This window comes from Cinclus cinclus, chromosome Z, assembly GCF_963662255.1.
Source record: "Cinclus cinclus chromosome Z, bCinCin1.1, whole genome shotgun sequence".
In the NCBI taxonomy this organism is placed as follows: Eukaryota; Metazoa; Chordata; class Aves; order Passeriformes; family Cinclidae; genus Cinclus; species Cinclus cinclus.
In genome coordinates, this window is record NC_085084.1 from 65,560,579 (window position 1) to 65,583,660 (window position 23,082).

General features: G+C 34.2%; 1 protein-coding gene across 2 annotated transcripts in view; it reads right to left on the reverse strand.

Moving 5' to 3' along the window:
• The window catches only part of IPO11 (importin 11), a 78,797-nt gene that overhangs the window by 31,927 nt on the left and 23,788 nt on the right, over positions 1–23,082 (reverse strand). The window contains exons 12-26 of one of the 2 annotated variants that reach the window (XM_062513079.1): positions 21,681–21,873; positions 20,737–20,889; positions 20,425–20,468; positions 19,433–19,523; positions 17,856–17,903; positions 17,144–17,249; positions 13,168–13,294; positions 11,995–12,028; positions 11,773–11,813; positions 10,617–10,733; positions 9,118–9,231; positions 7,771–7,886; positions 6,181–6,257; positions 1,667–1,746; positions 1,008–1,088 (exon numbers count right to left, since the gene is read on the reverse strand). In XM_062513079.1, coding sequence (XP_062369063.1) covers positions 1,008–1,088; positions 1,667–1,746; positions 6,181–6,257; positions 7,771–7,886; positions 9,118–9,231; positions 10,617–10,733; positions 11,773–11,813; positions 11,995–12,028; positions 13,168–13,294; positions 17,144–17,249; positions 17,856–17,903; positions 19,433–19,523; positions 20,425–20,468; positions 20,737–20,889; positions 21,681–21,873 — 1,422 coding nt within the window. The remainder of the gene's footprint in view (positions 1–1,007; positions 1,089–1,666; positions 1,747–6,180; positions 6,258–7,770; positions 7,887–9,117; positions 9,232–10,616; positions 10,734–11,772; positions 11,814–11,994; positions 12,029–13,167; positions 13,295–17,143; positions 17,250–17,855; positions 17,904–19,432; positions 19,524–20,424; positions 20,469–20,736; positions 20,890–21,680; positions 21,874–23,082) is intronic. The other variant, XM_062513080.1, reaches the window with a different exon arrangement.

The following is a 23,082-nucleotide window of genomic DNA, read 5'->3' on the forward strand; positions in this document are numbered from 1 at the left end:
TTTACAAGGATGATAGCTCAGTTATCCCTCTGGAATCAAGAGGGCATACTAGGAAAGTGTTCCAAGTATACCAGACAAATCTTGTAGCTAATGCAGGGCCACACTGGGACCCAAGTGCATAAATTATTCCGTATTAACAGTACAATTCCATTTTAGAAATCTGATTAAAAGCTGCTGCATAAAATGTTTGCCCAACTACAGACTTTAAATAATATCACTGATAGACTGGAATCGACATTTTAAATTTCAGAATTAGAAACATTAAGCTTCTTACAGCAGTAACTACAAACAGGGAAGATTATCAATTTCACCAGTTGTTTTCTGTCCTGGATTCTGGAAGCAGTGGTGCGATCAACCACAGAGACAGGTGGGATCCAATTTATATCCTCCATCATACTTACAATTAATTTAATTCAAGTCCAAGTTTTCATAAGCAACACAGAGTCCCCTGCTAGTGCAACCACTAGAAATGTTAGAAGTAATACACTACAGCTACTACTCAGTTATCTTTCAATGTATATTCCAACTTAATTTCCTGAAATTCTTCAAAAGACACATTCAAATTAATGTTATTAATATTTCAAAAGCTTATGAGCTACACAACACCATTTGAAGGCTGGGTGAAAATATAACATTCTGGTGCTTTGAAAAGCCTTTAGCAACTCTATTTAAGCACTTATGGCCATTACAACAACTTACACCAAAGGCAGACAAAGACTGTTTGAACTCTGGTACAAATGGAAGTATGTACACAAAGGAATTTCATGGAGACCGCATATATACATACTACATTCAGTGAAGACTGGAAACGTTTGCTCTACACTCAGTAGGTCTCTACACACAAGCACAGGCTTCAAATAAATAGTTAAACCACCACTGATGGTTTAACTCCAATGTCAAATTCTGCTAAATACATTTGTCTTTATGTTCTACATGTTCTAAATTCTACTTGAAAAGATTACATGTACAGAGCTGAGCCTCTGGATATTACTTTCATTACACTCCACCTTTAAAACTTGAACTTGACCTTCAGTAGTTATGTCCTTCAAAAGCTCACAAAATGACCGACATAAATCAGCAGCATACATCTGAAATAAAATGAAAAACAAGGCATTATGCAATGCATTTGTATATATTTCAAAACTCAGTTCCTTAGAGTCTGCATATTCCTAAAGACCCAGCTTCTCTTCAATAATCAAATCTGCTAAAATGTTCATCATTCTAAGCTAATTAAAATCTAACCTAAGCATTTTGTTGTGTTTTTAATGTTGAAGGACATTTAAACAATCAATCTTAAAGAATTTTCTAATGAAGAAGGTGTAACAACACAGCATAATATCTCTAGTTGAGCTCTCTCTGGAATGTACATTCATAATTATAATCTGGTAGGATAATAAGAGTAAATATTATTACCCAACATAGGAGCTTTTCAGCTATCAAACTACTAAATCAATCTGCAAAGCATTAATTCTAAATAATATTTGTCAAATCTGGGCGTCCACTATGCACCATAAAGAGCTAACATTAGAACAGTATGTTTGTATACCCATAAATGAATAAGAGTATAAATGTTTGTGTGTATGGTATGTTCCAAGATGAGAGAAAAGCCAGTTTGCCAGTAAGGAACTGAGGTGGTCATATGGATCTTTATGTTATGGTAACATACCTGCAAAAATTCAGACGATGATAAGAAAATATAAGCATTGATGATCTTAAAGCAATTTTTGAGGTTTTCTGAGCTTAGCTCTGGAAAAAAAAACAGAAATTACAATCAGAACGTGACCACCAAACTGAAGTACAGGCAAGATGATTTGCTTCTAGAAGTCTTTTTCCTCTTGCAGCTTGTAATGCCAGATGCCAACAAGTAGAAAAAAGATCTTAGATCCAGTGCCAATCAGGTTCTCTCTCCCTGCAGAGACAATTACAGAAGTGGGATGAGAGCTCTCATGGCTCAAATGGAAGCACAAGAAATCCTACAACCTCAAAAGCCCATGCTAACTAAAAACAAAAAACAAACAAAAGTCAGGTATGGATGTAATGCTGGGCTAAGAAGATATTTAAGACAGAAAAAATGAAACACGTACTTTAGAGACTTGCAATTATGCATAAATGGTCTCTCTCACACTGAGTCAGTAAAAGCTGAGCAGAAAGAATGAAATACAGATTGCAGTTCTGCACTACTGACCCAGGTGCCATATCAAATGGCATTGAGCTGACACACACTGAGCTGTAGGGCATAGCTTGAGTATTTCAGTAAAGAGAGCATACCCATCTAAGAGATAGATACACACAGAGGACCATATACAGCAGCAGTTTGAAGAGAGAAAAAAAGATATATCTACAGGAACTACCTGTAGGACAGTTTAAGAAAAAAACAACACTCTGGAACATGTATAAGCAGATTTTCTTCTTTTGCCCACCCATTAGGTAGGACATTAATGTTCTGCCATTTGATATGGCCATAGGACAGCTTTTCATTTATGAGTATGTTCAGATGTCAGTACTCAGATCATATCTTGTAATCATTTATTATGATTATTTTTGTCTCTTGACTTGAAAAGAGATCACCTATCAATCCAACATGACTGATATCAATTATCAAAAGATTCCAAGATATCCATGAGTTTAGCTTTAGTAGCGTATTACTAGAGTTATACATGGCATTCTCCTCACAGGTCTGCATTTGTGTTTTTTTTCTTTACTGGATACAATCATATTTGAAGTTTCAGACATTGAAGCAAGTAGATAAATTCTAAATAAATGGCCATATAAACAGGAAGTACTACTAAGTTTTCCATAACTTTCCATTCTGTGATTCTGTGATAACTGATAAAAGGTAAAAAACTGTGTGTAGTAAAAATAGTACGGCAGGTTAAAATGAAAACAGGTATGTCAGATGCAATGGAAATGACAGAACTTTCATAACTCATCTGCAGCTCAATGTTTAGCAAAATTTTCTAGAAAGATCTTATGTTGGACTAACTACATTTAGAAACAATCAATTCTCTTGCCAGGTTTTCCTGAATCAAACATTTTTCTGAACTGTTAATGCTCTCCTTTGAGTTATGTTTGGATCAAAGGAGTTGGTCCAGTTCCAGTAACCTGGCTTTTGCCAGTAACTTTACAAATACAGCACATGCACGTTAAACTTGATGCTTCTTGGAACAGGTATGTCTAGATTCTGACCATATTCCCAACCGGAAATTGTATCAGATTCAACTGTCATTTTAAGTAGCCTCAGTGCAGAAATGCGTCCATCCTCAGACAATTAATCCATTTCTTCATTCTGCATTATTTAATACATTGCAAGAGATGTATTAAAGAGACTGTGCAACCCCTCCGCAGGGCAGTTACACTTCAACAGAGTTTAAACCATAACAGCAGTGCTGAACTGCAAACCAAGTATGACAATTATGCTGTAAATAATCACTGTACATCAGTGATAGTGCCATAATCTTTGAAGGTCGGTCACTTATGCATGTGAAATAAAGCCTTTACATCAAATGTAACATTCTGCTCCTGAAGGCAAATCTAATTGATGTATATAACTCTTCTGACATCTACTTCCAACAACAGCACTATCCTGAAATAGGTACAAAAAGATTTTTTCATAAGGACAGGGAAGGGAACAACTACATGTTATTTTCAGATTAGTTAACAAAGGAAAATCAAAAACCTATCTTTCCCCTTCAAAAATCTCACATATTAATTCTCCTCTCCCTGCCCTCCAGCCCTATTCTAGCTCATCCATGTTGACCTCTGACATATTTTCTGAATGACTTACATGCTGATGTAGAACCAAATATAACAGAAAAATAGTTACATTACCTGTATATTACAGCAATTCCATTCAGTAAAAAAAAAAAAAACTCAGAAAACAAAGGTCAGGTGGTTAATATTCCTTACACTATATTTTCAAGAACTAGTTTTCTGGAGCATCTTGTTGCTAGTTTTCCACCCTACTCCAAAAGACATAAGCATGGTAGTTACTTTTTTAGAACTTCTCTTCATCTCATCTGTCCTTTGACTTTTACTGTGATGACTTGAGACTGAATTGAAAACCAGACAATCTTATCTCAGACTGTTAAAGCACACAAGACTTTGCAATTTTAACTTCTCAGTTAAAACCCCTTGTTCTGACAGCTACATCACCATGCTAAGAAGGACAGAGGAGTCCGACTAAGTGCTGGAAGTTTCACTGCTACTGGTGTACTGGAAAAACTCTGCTACGGGTTTAAGAACAGTTATTTAATAAACTAGCACAGTTGATCATGACTGATCAGTACTTTTTCTTTTGCAGCATGCTGTACCTTAAACTATACTGCTGCACTTGATTTAAGTGAAGAATCTCTTTGTGAAGTGTCCTGAATGAAGTAGCTTCCTGAGGGGTAGTGGATAGCAGTATTGTACAGGCTTTCTAACTACCATGTTTTAAAATAAGGTTAGTACTACTCCAGAATTCCAGCTCTATTTAAACATCATAATACCATGTCTATGTCATGTGGAGGCTGTCTAGTCAGATGCTCCTCATGTAAACAGATAGAATTTGTAGGCAAAGCATGTACCAGAATGGTTTCCACTTCCTGACAAAATATCTGTCATTTTGCAGCAATCAGAATTTTTAACAAACATGACACTCAGAAAAACAGTTTCTCAGAAAAATGCTCAGGAAGCATAGTACAGAAGCCTATAGGATGAAATCACTCTGATTACACATCAGCTGCTGTGTTTTTGCCACTCACTCCCAAACCTGATAAAAAAAAAGATTGACATAAGCATGTTTGAAGGCTTGTGTTAAGGAAACTCTACACAGCTTTACTGTACTATTTACTCTACAAGCACCATACAGCTTTCATTATTTAGAATAAATAAGTTTTTTTGAGAATGTAAATTGTTTCAAAACGAGAGCATCAGTATTCTTCATGATTCGTTCATAAAAGATAGAAATCATTACAAATATAGAATATTCCAGAATACCTCCACTTTTTCTAAGAAGAGTATGCCAAGATTTCCATTTCTGCTCATCTCTACTCTGAAAAGCATCACAGGAGGACTGGGGAGAAAGTATCAGCTAACAAACAAGCCACAAATACAGAGTATTTCTGAATTTAACTCAAGAAGATGAGCAGTGTGACAAACCATGAGAACCACAGCCATTCATGCAGTGCAGGCTTCCTGCAGCAGATATCACCTCTGATTGACACAGAACAAGAAGGTGGAAGGGTAGGTGTGTAGTTATGAATGATGACAACAGTAAGGACTCAGCAGCTACAGAATTTTAGTGGTAGCTGTGGAGTATTTAACCATAAAGCCACTACTAAACAGAGCAGTTTTGTCATTAGACATCTTGTATACAAGGACAAAACTGAAGACATCACCATGCACCTACCTACCATGATGAAACTTTCTACTGACCAGTAGAAATAGAATAAAATATTAAGTCCTGAAAACAATTATAAATTAAAAAACTAACTTCTGTGATTCTGTGAAGACATTTCTCTAAAAAAATAAACCGTTTGCTACATTAGTGTTGAAATCTCAAAAGCCCAGCTAAATATAGCTCAAGCATATGTCTGATTACACAAACATATTAACATAAAATTAAACCACAGCATTTTTATACTCCCTTTAATTACGAAGCAAAAGCACTTGAAATATTGTTATTTCCTAAGCATTGAATCTTAATTTTCATTATTAAATTTATATTTTGCCAACAAACTGCTGTTTTTAATTTCAGTGCTTGACCTAAATGTTTATAGACATGTTTAGGTAGTTTGAAAATAACCTACATTGTTATTAACTAAATAAGGGAAAAACTAGTAATTTCATTCTGATTATAAGCATAACAGGCAAGTATTCCATATAATCAATATCAATAAAACTTGGCACATTTGGTGTTAAAGTTCAGAAACTTCCTACAATAACCTCTGAAATGATAAACTGAAATTTGTCTTATCATTCATGTACAGCAGCTCCAATTTATTAAAAAAAGAGAACCAGGGCAAGTAGATCATAAATATTTATAAAAATGACAAAGTCAGACAATAAAAACCTGTTCCTCAATTTTTGTTACAATTTTGCAATCTCCCTTAGTACCTGCAGCCACAGGAGCATTGCTTATTGCAAGAACAACAAGCAGCAGTGAAAAAAACCCTGACATTTTATTAGTAAAAGACTTACCAAGAAGGGCAGACATATTCTGAAATATTCTCAGGAGTTCTGGTGTAAGACATGGACTATTCTCCAATGTCACTAACCTAAGAACAGATTAAGCAAAGTATTTCAGATGATGTATGAATAACACTGAGCAATCATTTTGACAGATGTAAACATTTTAACTTCCAGAAACCATCTATATTATCAACTATGTGTAACAATTACCAGAAGCATACTTCAAGCAGAGCAATAGTCCTTACAGTACACTCATCAATATAGGCACAGGTCTTGCCAAGGTAGGAAAACTAAGAAAAATATGCTACTGTCTTTTTATAGAGAACATAAGCTCTAAAATGCAACAGCGAGCACGTCAAAGTAGCCAGCCAGGAAACTTGGAGAAGGTGGGTAGAGTGGGGTATTTGCAGTGCAAGGACAACACATGTTGTGTTCTAAACTTCAAAGGAGAAGCTGTGATGGACCAGCTCACACGTTTATGTTTTTTTATGTCTGGAATGATGCATTGTCTTCCATACATTGTTTCTAACAATTTAAAATTCCTGGGATTTGAAAGCAGGAGTTATAAATTAAGCTTGCATTCAAAGACACAGCAACAAATTCCATTTTTTTCCTAGAACTTAGGCCTGGGATTACCATATTTCAATATGTCTGGTTATGTGAATTATCTTAGTAGTTTTCCTGCTCTTGGTTCAAGAAGCCCTCAGAATCCTAACTGTCTCTGCCAGCCCCCTATATTTCTCTGATGCTCTAGGACACCTTAAAATATTCTTCTGCACAGACATCAGAAAAGTAACCTCAAGATCAGTTTTATTAAGAAGATATAAAAATTCTGAACTGTTACATGTAAAAGGCCACTATGCTAAATTTTAAGAAGCTCTTGAGAAGCACTTTGATTTGCTGCCACCAGCATTATAAAACTTAGATTTGCTGTACATATAACAGATTGTTTGTAGGTTAAGTATTTGTAATTGAAACGCTAATTTATGGTTTAGATCAAAAGAATCACTCACTATTTTAAGACAAACTCTATGTAATTCCTATTCTTCAGAATTTAGTCCAGGTAACTATTCTCCTCTCTTTTAGCATCAGTTGCACCAGAAACAAATAAACCGGGGCCATGTCAAACTGAGCACAGGGTCACTTCTCTTTTATGTTCAGACACCATATAAACTGAGATATAGAAAGTAACTTCTACATTTTAACCTTGTAACTATGACATTTCTTCCTGCAACCAGCTCTGATCCATTGGCTCACTGTTCTCCCAAAGTCAACGACACCAAATTGTTACATCAGCATGTAACATACACATTATAGTGAGTCTATACTTCTTGTCTTGCTGTTAGTTATCACTACAGAATGGTATCTTCAGTATCAACTGGCTGAAAAATGAGTAATAGAAGAAACACAACAACCAATAGCTAAGTATATAGATTTCCTAACACCCTGTCTTCTGAGAAAAGTTGCAATATAGGTGATGTCAAGGCAAGGTAACAAGAACATATCAATTTTAATATTCAAAGCTTTTTACAATTTCTTTCTGCTGGGGATACAATAATAACTGTTTTGAAATTAGAAACAGAAAGAAAACATTCTTACCACAGCTCTAAACCATCTTCCAGAAGATAGACATGTGGAGGCTGAGAAACATCTGTACTTAGCTGGATAACTGGAAGCAAAAAAGGGTAGAGATTTTTGCTGTCTGCTCCCAATCCCTACAAAATAAGTAAGAAATGTAAAATATACCAGAAGCCTTGAATCAAGCATTTCAAAAATAGCACAGAAAAGATCTACACTGCTGTTACATTCATATATAAACATGCATTCAAGAAATCGAAGATTGAACTTGCGTCCATTTCATAAAACAACAGTCTGATATTCCTAGGTTTTCTCTCAACATGTCTTGAGAAGGTCATGTTTTTTGAAAACAATCCACTTTTTAATAATCTGCAAAAAAATATTATAAAGAACATATACTCCTAAAAACATTCACTGGCCATTTTCTTTCTTGGAGAATTTGCAAGTCGAACAAACCAAATGACTAAAAGCTGCATGTTTTACTGGTTAAGAAAATAATTACTCCCTGGTTCTTAAAATTCACAAAATCATTTGACATATTCCAATATTCAGGAGAAGGGTTTGTTTTATTACTACACAAAGATTCACAGACTGATGACAGTGATTCAGTTTTTAAATGATCCATGAGTCTTTTGAATAATGAGGAGTAAATTAGGAATGACTGCCAGTCATTACAAAACATTGTAATATTACTACTTAAGAAAATTGTGACTAGTGGAATGCAGAACTTGCATAATTCCTGTAATATGATAATGGAAAATTTTAAATTACTATTTCTAAGTTGCAGTTTCTTTCTGGATTTATCTACTTGTTTACAATAAACATGCCTTTAAAGAAAAAGACTGTTCTACAAATTTGTCTCAACTTTTTGTGCCTGTGTACACCAAGAAATACACTTTTGTAAAAAATACTCATATTTTGGCCTCCGCAGGGGACAGGAAGAAGAATTTCCACAATTTCTTTATGGTAAAAATCTATTGCCTCTTCGTTTAAAGTTATACCACGTTGGAAAGAACACTTATTTCCCCTTTTAAATATCTGTCATTTTCCTTTCACTTTCTCTCCACTGTTAACCTCTACAATACCATCCTTTTAAGTCATGCATTTCCGCAAGTTCAAGACTGCCTGCATATTAAGTCTGTTCGTGTATAGACACTGTCATAAGAGCACTTCTCTTGGTCTCTGCTAGTCCTACTATATTTTCTTTGAGATGCAGCAGGGGTTGTAGAAGGTAGTGTGGCATATAGTGTGTATTAAATAAGTAGTTAGTACCACAGATTCTGCAGACAATAGAAGCACGTACTGGTTTATTATCAAGAAAGAACCGTAGGAGGTACTGACAATGTTTATGTGACTCAGATTCCTTACCTGGACAAGATGGATTAGGGTGGTTAGAATGGCACATCGTAGCATATTGTGCTCCTCGCTCTGCTTCCAAAGGAGTGGTAAATACTGAACCAAACATCCTACATATGGTCGTATCTAAAGTTCAGAACAAAAACTGGTTCCTTAATATGTGAAACAAGACTAATAATTCATGCCAAGCATAGTTTTTGAAAAATACAGGAGCTTTTATCTCAGTAAAATCAGTTTGCTTAAATATTTCTAAAACACAGTAGTCTTTACTTGGTGACTAAAGTAACTCCTGACTGCAGAGTAGTTTGAAAAGAACATATTACTTACAGTGACATTTGTGCACAGGCAATCAAGTTTATGCAATACATAGGACACAAACAATATTTAAAACTTGATATGCATAGATATTTTTATATTAGTATATTCTTCACTTAGACAGAATTCCTAAACAACAGCGTTCTTTAAAACCAGAAACAGTCCCAGGGAAAAAAAAACAACCAACAAACAACCAACAAACAACCAACAAACAACCAAACCCAAAAAGCAGCTGAATATCCTCTGGAGTCATCTAGCCTTTGAGCAGGAGTTAGACTATGCAACTTGAAGAGATTTGTCCTAGCGTTTATTTTTTTTCTATTATGGTCTTCAATACTAAAAGGTTAATCTGTCTTTGAAAGTATTTAATTAGGAATTAACCTTAACATAATTCAAGGGTTCTTCCTCTATTTGTTTTTAATGCTGCTTCTCTAAAACTGCAAGGAAATCTGCTGTCATGTTGACTTTTTCTGCAAGGGAAAATTATGAAAGCTTCATCTGATTCTCAGACAGGATTACTTGTAGAAAGATGAGATAAAAAACATGCATTATCTTTGTCCTTAATACAGTAATGCTGAAAAAAAACCCAAACCAAACACACCACAACAAAACCTAAGACAAAAGCAGTCAAATATTCATTGTTTAATTCTGCAAAACCATTTTCAACTCCTTTATGCAAAAGCCAAAGCACATACTTTAACACTATAGTACTGAATTCATAATGTGAATGTGAAACCCATCAGGCAATTAAAGTGAGTGCTGTAGAGGCAACTGTGACCCATATCAGTATCAATAAGAAATTACAAACTTAACTGCACACTCCTGATGAGTGCAAAGCATTTTTTGCCAAAAATGCCTTTTTAATATGTATGGTAGATTAAAATATTAGTATAGATTTGAGACAATTAGAATAAATCACAAATATAAAAAATTACAAGAAATGTCACAGAATCTAAAAATCCTTTGAATTTCTAAAAGCTGACTCAGTACACAAAGACATAGTAACATAAGAAAAGCAAGTTAACACTTCACACGAAAGATAAATGAGAACTGAAAAGAGTACCAAGCAGTGCCAACAGTGCAGGCATCTTTGACAACAGCCAGTCTATTAATTGATGACATTTTCCTTCCACAACAAGTCCTCCTCTGTGTGCTCAGGACAAAGCTAAAACTGAAATATATACATAAAAAAATACCTGTATATTGACTCTTTCGATCACACAGGACAGAACATGAAGAACATGCATTTTGGTGTCACACTGTGTTACTTCCTGAAGCAGCTGAAAGAGCAGTGTAAACATGGACTCCAGGTACTAAAAGAAAAATAAAGAACTACAGATTAGACCATACAACTGGTCACATGAACAGGTTATTTTCCTGTATATTTTCCCATTTCCTTAAAACTCTAAGGCATCCACAAAATTTGAAAGACACTTACAGAGTGTGCAAAATGTTACTCTTTCACTTGGAAAAAAGCACATTAACCAATTACTGTCTAAGCAAGGTCAAAAAATTCAGATTAAAAATGACCAGCTTAAATGTATATAATTTTCACATTCTGGTAAGTGTAAATATGATTTCATAGGTAAAATAGGCTGTCTCTCCAGAAGGAACACTTTGTTAGAGTCAAACCAAAGGTTCAGTCTTCAGCTTTTGGCCCAGTCGTTAAAAGTTATATATTGAACTGAAAAAGGCAACTTAGAAAATGCCAGTGTTTACAGTCTAGATGAACTCTGCATTTTTGGTCTGTTTGTTCTCAGGTGAGTTGAAATTAACATGGAAGTAAAAATGAAATGAGAAAAAACATCTGCTAAATTTGAATAACCAAAATGAAACTTTGGTGTACTTTTTTCTTTCCACTGTTTACTTAATGACAACAGTAATGACCATGATAAAGAAGACAAACATAGAAGCACCAGAAAGTAGTGCCTTTTTAAGGCACTACTGTAACCACATACTTGTATTTAATATTTTTAAGTAGCATGCATCAAACAGGCATGTGGGAAAGGCACAGTGATGTGGAGATGTATTTGTTAGATACAGTTTTAACATTTTCTTATCATAAAGTAGCTCACTATCTGGTAACACTGAAGTATAGAGAGCACTAAACACACTGCTATGAAGTTATAATAGCATAACACTAAAATGCTTTGAATTATGTAACTACACATTAGCAACCTTAACAGCAGCAGTATGAGTATGTATTTTGGTCTCTGAAGACTGAACATACAACACAGACATGCACACACATAGATTACTAAACAGTGTCATTCAAAATCAAATTGGAAAATATTTTTCTTCTGCTTTTCTCTACAGATTTATCTACTCTTCAGAAAATATAAATGCTCTTACTGGTAAGAATTGGTCAGTTCTGAACTCAAAGTCATCTACAGGTAAACAAGCATTAAGGAAAAACGATACAGACTGCAGATAGATACCATGCCTCAAATGAGCAAATATTACATGGATACTCAAAGAAGAAAACATGAAGAATTTGATAGTAAGTTTTAAATTAATTATTTTTCAGTAATTCAGAATTAATAACTAATCAAAGAGGTTTGCAAATAAGGATATTTAACTTCAGTGTCGTAGCTGTCTCAATACGGACCTGAAAGAAAAAAATCAAGAATCATGCATACGTCCCTCAAACATTCTGAATATCCACAGTGTACCTGACAATATCATATCACTTGATGTTTTGGCAATTGAATCATTCTCTGTTCTATCATCCTCTAAGAAATCCACTTAGTTCACTTTCATTCACTTTCATTTTAGTATACTTGACATTTTATTTGTCATTGCTAAGGTGGTAGAAATTGAAAAAGCTACTCAGGCAAAACCTTAAAGAACAAGAAATAATTAAATAAGAAGATATCTACCTAGACTGATAAAAACTCTTGCAATAGAGGAGGAGTTTTATTTATTTGGAATTATGTCACTGCTTGCTGTCAACTGAGAAGCACAGAATAAACAAACTCCCTAAGTTAGACTGTTCTTCCTGTAGATGCTTAGAAATGCCTTAGAGAGCACTAAATAAAACAGCTGACACAGAAACACAAGCTGCTCTGCTAAAGCTGTTTGGAATCACAGAAATTACTGTTATGACTGGCAGTTATTAACTAATATGTACCTACCAAACTAGCAAAGTTCAGATTGTTTTTTCTTTTGTTGGGCTGCTACCCTAGTTTGTTTAAAAACAAAAACAAAATAAACAATAACAAAACCAGCATCTTAACTTTGTCTCACCTGCTGGTAAACTGAAGTTGTAGATAAAAACTTTTTAGGGTTAAGTGCATGTTTGGGTTTTGCACTTATAAAAAAAAAAACCCTTTAAAAACTTACATGCACTTACCCTAAAACTACTCTGCTGTATAGTAAAAGGACTAGTCACAGAATAACTTTGTTCTATCTACACAAAGTAACCATTCATTTATAAATTACTGTAAGACATTTCATAATTTTATTCCTATAAAAAACAGATTGCTGCTCTTGCAATTCATTTTCCCACCACAGCCATCACCTATTGAACATCTTCAAGCCTCATTTAATTTCTTTGACATTATTGTTCAGCATCTCCACAATTAAACATCACTCCATCTTCCCAATGGTTTATTTTTGCAAGACACAATAGACTTCAAAGCATGGTGTTGTGAAATTCTCAATCAAGTTTACACAAAGTGAGCTATTTCTGTCTCATCCGTGGTTACAACAAATGTGGAGTCCAAAAGATCAGTTATTTATACTTACCACTAAATCACGGTCTTGAAGCAAATTACGAATTGCTTCATATAAAATAGGTCTCAAATCTGATTTGAATTTTACAGAAATCCACTGTCCAATCAGCCATATTACTCGTCGGCGTATTGGTTTATACCTTTAAAAGTAGAAGGAAAAGAATTACACTTGTTAACTCACTTCACTAGTTGTTATAGAATACTTTGATGAAAAAGAAATCCAAGAATCATGATGAAAATGTATAGCCCAAAATAATTAAAAGGTTTAGTTTGTCAAGATCAACTTCAGCGCAAAAAACTTTTCCATGAAAATTTTTCACAAGAAGGCTCAGGAAAAACCAGCTTAGTCTGAAAAAGATAATTTTCATTCCAAATGACTGAATCTTAAATGTCTCTCTGGAGATACAGTTCATTCTGCACTCAGCACATCAATTTCAAAATGAATGTTACATTACTGCAATCATGTATCTACTCCTTTCACTCTAACTCCCAGCAATTCCCTTGACATTCTGTTTATGCTCAAAAATTTTAAGTCAGATACAATTTAAAAATGCTAACTTAAGGATAGCACTACAGAAACTGTCAGAGTAGTTCACTTCATCAGTCTAAAGCTATTCTACGAACAGACACTACCTAATTTTGCAATAGTGCCACAACAAGGGCACAAATCCAACAGCTTTAGAGTTGATGGGAAGAACAAACCAGAACAATGACTGAGAAAAGCATTTCACAGTGTGGCTACTTTTCTCCACTGATGAAATAACTCAGATTCATGTTTAACTTACAGATGTATAAAGTCAAAAAAGATAAACCATATCTAGAGAATTTTAACTAATATATTGTTATTATAAATGTATTTTTCACTTTTTTCATTTGATGAATTACTGCCTTGCAAACCACCAAGAAGCCATTTAAACTGAAGTTATTGAGGTTTCTCTACATTTAGTAAGTGTGTTTTATTAAACATTGTCATAACACTAAGACCATAAAAAAAGTACATCTTCAGAGAACATGAAAGTTAAGACTGGAACACATATCTAATGAAGTGTAACAGTCCAGTGTTTCTTGATGTTTACTGAGTAGCAGTGGAGCACAAATAATGCATGCTGAAGTATGACTTACACAAAACATTGCCTTATTAATACACCCTTCAATTTGTTCAAGAAGCTGTGATGATACAACTTTTCCTACTCTTAGAAGGCCTGTATCTGACACCTTATCTTGTAAACATCAGAGTCATCAGACTATTTTAAAAAAAAGTGATTTTCTTGACATTAGAATTGGATAGTTTTCAAACCATTATTACATAAAGAAAAGTTTTAAATGACACAATGTAAATACACAGCTGTCTGCTGACAGCAAAGATTTTCAAGTTTAGTGGTATCTATTGTTCAATAGATACATCCTACCTCTGCATTTCAATACTATTTTTCTCTCACTCCATGGCAGAGAAAATACAGCATGCTTTTGAGATTTTTAGGGTAAGTGCATGTCTGGGTTTTGTCTGGGTTGAGTTTTGTTGTCTGGGGTTTTTTTGGTGGTTTTTTGTGGGTTTGTTTTTTAATTCTGAAGTTTCTCATAGATGCTCATTTTTAAGGTGCTATTTTTTCTACATTCACTACTTTTGGGAAAAGTACCCCTCAGAAGATTAGCTTTTACAGAAAGAGCACACAGTGACTGAACACAGGTCCACCAATAAGCATAGTGGACCTAAGGCTCACACATGAAAAGTGAGCATATTCCAAAACAAAGCAACCTCTGCTGCATTAGTCATAGGACAGTACCTTTAAGCAGTCTGGACTACATTAGATACTCAAGTCAAAAGTACTTTACTTTCTCTCTCAGCAGGAAATGTTGCTCTACAAATGAGTTATTTCAACAAAAAAAAAAAAAAAAAAAAAAAAGGTACTTAGTAAACTACTTTCACATTACGGAGAAGTTTCTCATGAATCAGTACAGAACTAAGCATCATGGCAAGTGATAAATTTGGCAATGTACTCTTTCTAAAAATCTTTTAGAACTTATTTTATGAATTTCATATTTCTTCTATTGCTATGGTCATCATTGAAGGGTTTACTATCAATGGGTAATGAAATACTCAGAGAAAACAAAACACTGCAAATTCCACACTCACTGCTGACAACACATAGCTTTGTGTTTCCAAACATCAACCAGTTCTGAACAAGCATACTAGTGACCATGGGACATTCTGTGGGACAGCAGAGGGCACCCTCCAACCCACTTTAACTTACATGCATGTGTATTCCCAAAGCTGCTGTTAAAGCAGTACTCCATTCAAGCCACTAACCCTGCCTTCCCTTAGTGCCACGGTGATCTCCAATGATGAAGGCAGTAGAAGCAGTTCAAGCTAACAGGGCTTCAAAATTTCAGATAACTTCTACTCCAAGCTTCTGTCCCCATAAGAATTACATTCTGGGATATCACAAATGCCAACCAAATGGTTAGATCAGGTGTCTTCCAGTAATACAACTGTATCAACAACACAAAACCTGTCAGTTTTACTTACGCTATTGGATGAATAGCATAAAAATGCCATAGCCAGCATGAGCTGCAAATATCATGGCAACTTTATTTAGAGACTGCTGCTGGTAGAGCACAACAGCAAATGAACCTTATACAAGATCTCCCATTTTTTCCTGCTCCTCTAATATTTAGCCTAATCATTGGAGTACTTGGCCACTAGTAAATACTAAGTGAAATCTTAGTTAAAAAAATAGTCTAAAGCGAAAAGGAATAAAAACATCAGGAGACAGCAGGTAAACAACTGCGGCAATCATTATTTGACACTAACACAAGGTTATATATCCAAAAGTAAGTAATTTTTTTTTCAAAGTTTACTGTAGTGGAAAGAAGCCTTTTAATATTTTAAGTTCCACTCTGCAGAAAACTGAAATCTCTTTGTAAACAGAGCATTCGGAAATAAAAGAGCTGACTAGCAACCCATTATGGAAAATAATTTAGAATTTATAGTAGCTCCTAAGGGTATAAGGAAACAAATTAGTTCATGTTTCACATAAAAATTGCCACTGGTAATATGAATTGCAAACGTAGAAGAAAAACATAGTAACAGTCTTCAAAGGACATTCGGGTCACTGCTAATGACTACATTGAGAAAAACAGGACATACTTATTGAGAGTGAAAGGCTGATTTGAACTTGTCTGATAACAATTAGCATGCACAATAGTGGTCACTGTCCTTCCCCTGGGGAAGAGTGAGCTTGAGGGAAAGGGAGGAACACAGTCCTCCAGATAGTTATGAGGAACGACACATCTGTCTATACTAAGATGCCAAAAACTATCTTTCAAAATGCCCCATGATATCCACTAAACAATAGGAGGTACCCGTGTGAAGCCCATCCAAGTGAGGGTGACCTTGGTGAGAAGGAAACACTGTGGCAGGATGGATTGTATAAAACTCTTAATGTAGAACAAACTGCAATCATTCAGACTTTACAACACAACCCAAACCCTTATTTCCCCTCTACTGCAGCAAAATAAACTGAACAGAATTACAGAGGACTTGTATTTAAACTTAGAGAAGAACAAATCGCTGTCTTGGCTAAGCTACAGTTTAACAGGGATTATTTCCACAGATTTCAGTTAGACTCTGCTGCCTACAGGACTCCAGGGTCTCTGGAGGTCTAAATATCTTCTTTCAAATGAGCAAAGGTGGTTATCATGGGACGGTTTAGTCAACTCTAAAGCATGCAACAAGACAGACAATATACTTTTACAGAACCATGGAAGAATTCACCCCACAGTAATTTAAGCATGAACTGTCAAGAACACTGTCACTTCTGTGACTGCTATCAGTTATCTGTATGCATTTCATACCTTTCCTCATTTAGTGGGTATATTTCAAGGTTGAGTATTTTTCAGCTCGGCAATTATTATGCGTTATATATCATCAGATTTGTATCAACAGTTTGTATTTAAATGACGAAGTTATAACAAACCAAAGTGTTTACCTGTCATGAGAAACCTGTAGTTCTGCTAATAGTTGATTTTTAAACCATTGATCAAAATCCACACTATCAAATAGTTCATAAGCAGCCAGTCCAACCGCATTATACACTGGGGAAAAACAATAGTTATGCTTACTGTTTGCTTAAGTGCTAGTTTTTTAATGCTAAATAATCAGATTAGTCTAATATTCAAACCACATTTTGGTAACCTGAACATAATAAAGAAAAGAAAACAAAAGCATATCTTTCTTTAGAAACTTTTATCAGACCATGGTGAAAGGAGTTGAGGTGGAAATTATTAGTAAAAGAAAGACACTACAGATGAAAATAGCTAGAAGCCAAAAGAACAATGAAGATCTTATTCTATCATCAAAGAGAGTTCCATAAGAAACAATTATCTTCTTTTCTCATAAAATCTCCTCACTTGTAAAATGGACAGAGTATCTCCATGAAAATACTGAAGGTAAATATTTGGTACAGCAGAAAGAACAGGACAGTAAAAGAGATTGCTTGTTTCAGAAAAAAGCCAAAAAGCAGTGCATTTTTACATAAACATTTTCAAAACTGAAGGCCAACAGCAATTAAAGGAGAATTAGGATTTAGGTCCCACTTTCCAAATGACTTTAAAAACATCTTGCAAATTCTTCATGCAATTTTTGAGAGGTAAAACACATACACAAATGCTCTGTTAAAGATAAATTAAAACTTAATTTACCAGCATCTTTAATCAGTATAGCATTGGTATTTTCCATGTTGGTAGATCCTACAAGCCAAAGTTAAATAAAAAAGTGTCACTAAAACCAGGAATGAAAGCAACTTTGCACTTAAATGCTTTAAGAAAAGAAGACATGAATTAAGACTGCTTTCACTGCTTTTACTCAATTTACAAATTCAGTCATTTCAGTTTTGATACTTTGCTCAGTGAATATATCAAAATCAAATCTCTGCTTTCACATCCTATTTCTGACTTACTTCTTTGGATAACATTTTTAATAACAAATAATGAACATTTTTCATACCAACATACACGTAAGTCAGAAGCAAGTATTTTAAATGAACACTCAAAAACTGAAAAATGCAGACAACTGTCAGCCTCAGAGTACTACATCCAAAAGGGTCCTAGACCTAATTCCATTATTTTTTATATACGTGTGCCTAAAGGTTAGTATTTTCTAAATTTTTTAGAATTAATGGATTGTTCATAACATCTAGTACCTTAACAATAAATTTCTAATTGAAAACATGAAGACAAGAAGAAAACTGCTTCGGGCCCCAGGATAATAAAAAAAAAGTACTGGTATACCTTTTAGCATAGTAATATTAACTTATGCAATTTTTGGAAAACAAAACCACACTAACTGTCAAATTGTTTACTACTCCCCATATTACAGCACAACAAGCCATCCCAAAACCTATGTACACAAAGTACTTTATGAACAGGTTTGTGAAGTCAGAAACCACTCTCAAAAAAATGAACATTTATTTTATTTTAATAAAAAGTAATGATCTTTTCTGATAAGCTTGAGTACAAAATATTGTAGTTCAACTAATTCTAATTCAACCAGGGGAAACAACCTGAGCTGAAATGACAGGGAAAAAAGCCACTCCCACTTATGATCTTTCCTGGCCATTATAAAACTTAGTTTATGGGCAAAGAATCATGAAGTAAAACAAAGAAAATATTAATCATTCCTCAACCTATGAATAATTCAGTCTTCATACAGAAAACCTTTAATTTTAAAGCAGATTCTTCAGATCTGGAAAGTCATGTTGTCATTTTGGAGAGTCTAGATGACTTAAACCTTTTCTTTTAAAGTTTTTTTTTTTCCCCTCAAGATTTGGGCAGAGACACAGCATGAACTGCCTTGCAACATTTGAACAGGAAGTTCCCAACTAAAAACAACCCAATAAAATTAATTAAGCTAGCGGATCACTCCCAAGAAGGCCTGAAACCTCATGATATTAGAAATGCCACAACATTTGTCAATCATCTAGAATAGTTAAGATGAAAAACAAACAGCCTTTACAACCTCCTCCTCCTCCTAGATCCACAATGCATTCTGTTATGGTAGGTTTAGAAATAGTTTTAGAATATTAACATGTCCTTTGAAAAATACATCAAGAATGCACTATATAAAATTAGATGTTACAAGATCAAATTGTTTAATAGTTGACAAGAGTATGTTATGTATTTGTCCTGGTTTAGGGCAAATTTGGGAAGAAACTTCCAAAGGTGTCCCTCTAAACAATTCTACATTTTATACTTCCCTCTTTTTTTTCATAAGAGCTTACCTTGTAGACTGTGAACCATTTCTAAGAGAACTGGGGTAAGAGTCTGATTATATTCATGAAAAATATCAATAAAAAGAACTTCTGTGCATGGCTGAAAAATCAAAAGATCTGGTTAGAATCTATTAAAATAAAGGCAATTAAAATACATTTTATGCTACAATTTAAAGCGCTGAATACCTTGCACTGAAGGTCACAATTTAAAACACTATATATTGTAGCAAAATTAATACTGGAAGAAATACTACTCTTTCTATTATATATTGTGCGCAACTCTAGCAAGAGTTTGATGGCTCCATCTATATCAACCAGTTCTGAGGCAGAAGAGTAATGCCTCTGTGGAGTGAAACAGATGGTGCTGTGCCACCAGTGACCACATTGTAGCTATGTCACAAGCTGTTTTTGTGTTGGCCTATTGGTTGTAGGTCAAGGATTTGGACTGAACACCCTTTTACAACTGGAACAGGCTATATGTACCACTCTTGAGTTTTTCAGTTCTAAAATAAAAGTAATCCAGCAAATAAACTTTGAGATCTCCCTGCACAGCAAACCGCACCAGTTACAGTAGGGAGATACACTACAACACCATAATTCTGTTCTGAGCTAAATTAACTAATATAGCAACTAATTAATGAATATAATTAACTAATAAAGATGCATCTGGAACTTCCTTCACTAGTCTTGTCTACTAACAAAGTCATAAGTGGTTACATCAGTTATCATTTTAAAAAAGAGAGAGCTTCTGCTGGCTTTAACCAGATGCTACATAATTCAAATGGTGAAGCAAATACTTTTCCCTTCTTCCTAAAATACTAAGTGCACAGATTCCCATGTATTTCAGCAAGTTTGAACACTGAAAAAAAAGCAATGTTAAACTTTGCTAAATCTGAAGAAACATAAGGATTTTATTTCAAATATTATCTGTCTTGGTTACAAAACTATCAAGAATTGCATTCAGGAATGTTTAATGGGTTTCTTTAAAATTGAACACTTACTCTGAGACTGTATTTCCAGGAATCTCCCCCAGTCTCTTCTACAGCTATTATTTCCCAAAGAAAAGAAAAAAAAGTATTATTTCCACTATGGATCAAACACAGTTTAGTGTTAGGATAAGAGGGTATCACAGACTACAGAGAAATCTTTAATTACAAAAAGAATGTCTAGAGGGAATATTTGTCCATGTAAGAAGGCTGCAGGAAATAAAATGGCCAATATGGCAGCAGGCAATTTGTGGAGAAAATATAGATATGAAGCACTTATACAAACATCTCATTACACTACAACCAACTATACAGCATGTTTCTTACTGAAGCTTTCTGGATCCTCTTCCCACATGGTCAATTCTTCCTTTGTCAGCAGGAAATAGTGAGTGACTAATCTCCTACATATTTCCATTAGTGTTGGGTAAGTGAAAAAAGCTGTCTTTATCTTATGTGCTTCAAGGGTTTCAGGACTGCTGTCTGAAATAAAACGTGAAGATTTCAGATTACACTTAAGTGACTTAATGATCAAAGACTAGTCTAGTAAAATCAGAAAAAAGTCATTAAACAAAAAACTCTTATCCTCTAAGAAAAACAGAAAAAATGCATTTTCATAGCAGACATTAACTGACTTTCAGCTGATAAGATAGGTTTTTAAGCAATTAATCCCTTCTGACACATATCAGTATGTATATAAAACTTCTTCACAAATTCATAGAGAATGCTAATTGTTATCTTGTCACTGCCACATGTAAAACCAATGTGAAAGGTTGAGGTATTTTTTAATTCACACATACAGCAGTGTAAGAAGTTTCAAAATGAAACACAGTCTTACAAAGCAAAACAAATGAACTCCTTTATTGGACTGCATCTCCAATCCACTGTGTTTCTGTATTTCATCGTACTGGTATTAGTTAATTACAGAAAATACAGCATTTTATTAGATGTATCTCATGGGAAAGATGGAACAAACTAGTTGATGAAAATAAATCAAACTCTATACCTCAGCATTTTTTAAAATTAGTTGAATGGAAACTAAAACAACCAAAAAAGAAAATATGTTTGTGCTCCTTTTGCATTTAAAATTCCTTTGGAATGTCATTATTTATATACATTAATACTTTAAAAGTTAAAACAATTGTCAATAAGGAGGCAGAACCATACATTTTCAACAATTATTAAAACATTAACAAAGGAGTATTAACCATTGAGAATAGCTAGCAAAATGTTTCTCAAGACAAAAAAATAATTTTAGTAAATAGTAACAGTACCTTCAATATTTTTGGATGGCTTGTATGCATAATTTTTTACAATCATCTTAATGAGATTCATGCATTGTACAATAAACTGCTCAAATACAACTCCTTCACCAGCTTCTGTGAAAACATAGCTTACAGAGAACTCCAGTGATCTCTGAATCAAAGCAGTGAATGAGAAAGGATGTTGATCCAAGAAGTCCAAAAGCTTTAAAAATTGAAGCACAAAAAGAGAAATCAAAACACTTTAAGTGAAGTCTTATTAAATGCTTCAGTAAACTAGTTATCAAAAACAGGTGCCAATTTATACAAAATTTTAGAAAACTGAACATGGACAGGAAATTAGGAAGAGATCAGTATCAATTGGTAATAAAGCATAATTTAAGACCAAATTCTTGATTTGGGTTCAAATTTTTTTTTTTTTTTTAAGTATGAGGAACAATGCCCATTTTCAAATGGACCAGCTTCCTAGTAGTAAATAAAATGTATCAGCCACACTTAAAACAGTGAGTATTTCAGCAGATAATTCATCCCTGTTAGTATTAGTGTAAGCAAAAAAGGATATATAAATTCCCACCCAACACCACCACTGCAGTACAAGCACTTTTTTCCTCAATTTGTCTTTTCCAATTAGTGATCTAAAATACACTGGCGGATTCCTTTAACCTCCTTTATCGCTGCAAAAACGCCTGTGTATGCTTGCATGTGAATTTCTATAGGTGGTAGATTACCTATTACTCAAGTTTTCTTTCTCTTCAGGTCTGTGAAAAAAATAGGCACATATGGAATCAAAATACTATGACAAAAATAATGTGTCAGAGCATCTTCAGCTCAATTTTGGTGAAGCTGATAGGTGTTTTTTACCTCTGATAACTAGGCTGAATATTTAAATTACACCCATGGTCTCTAGATAGAATCTGAAAACAATGGGAACTCTCTAGATTTTGTAATTTCAAAAAACCAACCAGCCAACCAGACAACAAACAAAACTAAACAAAATAAAACAAAAAACCACAAAAAAACCCCAAAAAAACAAACAAACAAACAAACAAAACCAGACCAAGTGCCTATGTTAAAATTACCTTCAATACAATATGCATTTAACAGAGAATCAGCTGGCAAGTCCAATTATCACACTACACAAGCATCACCTCATAACAGAATATGTTCTTCATTTTCTTTTGATTAATTCGTGGCCAGTAATCCCAAAGAACTAACAAAGCCACTGAAACAGTGATCTAACTACCTATAAAAGATAAGATGAAAAGCCTATCTCTTTATTCCTTAATGCCATTATCGTTGTTTTACCAATGCTTCCAGAACTCCTCTTTAAACAAATTCTAGCTAAATAATTTACTTACAGAATGCACTTAATTTTGTTTGAGCTAAGAAAATGTATTCTTCGCTGCTGCAACTT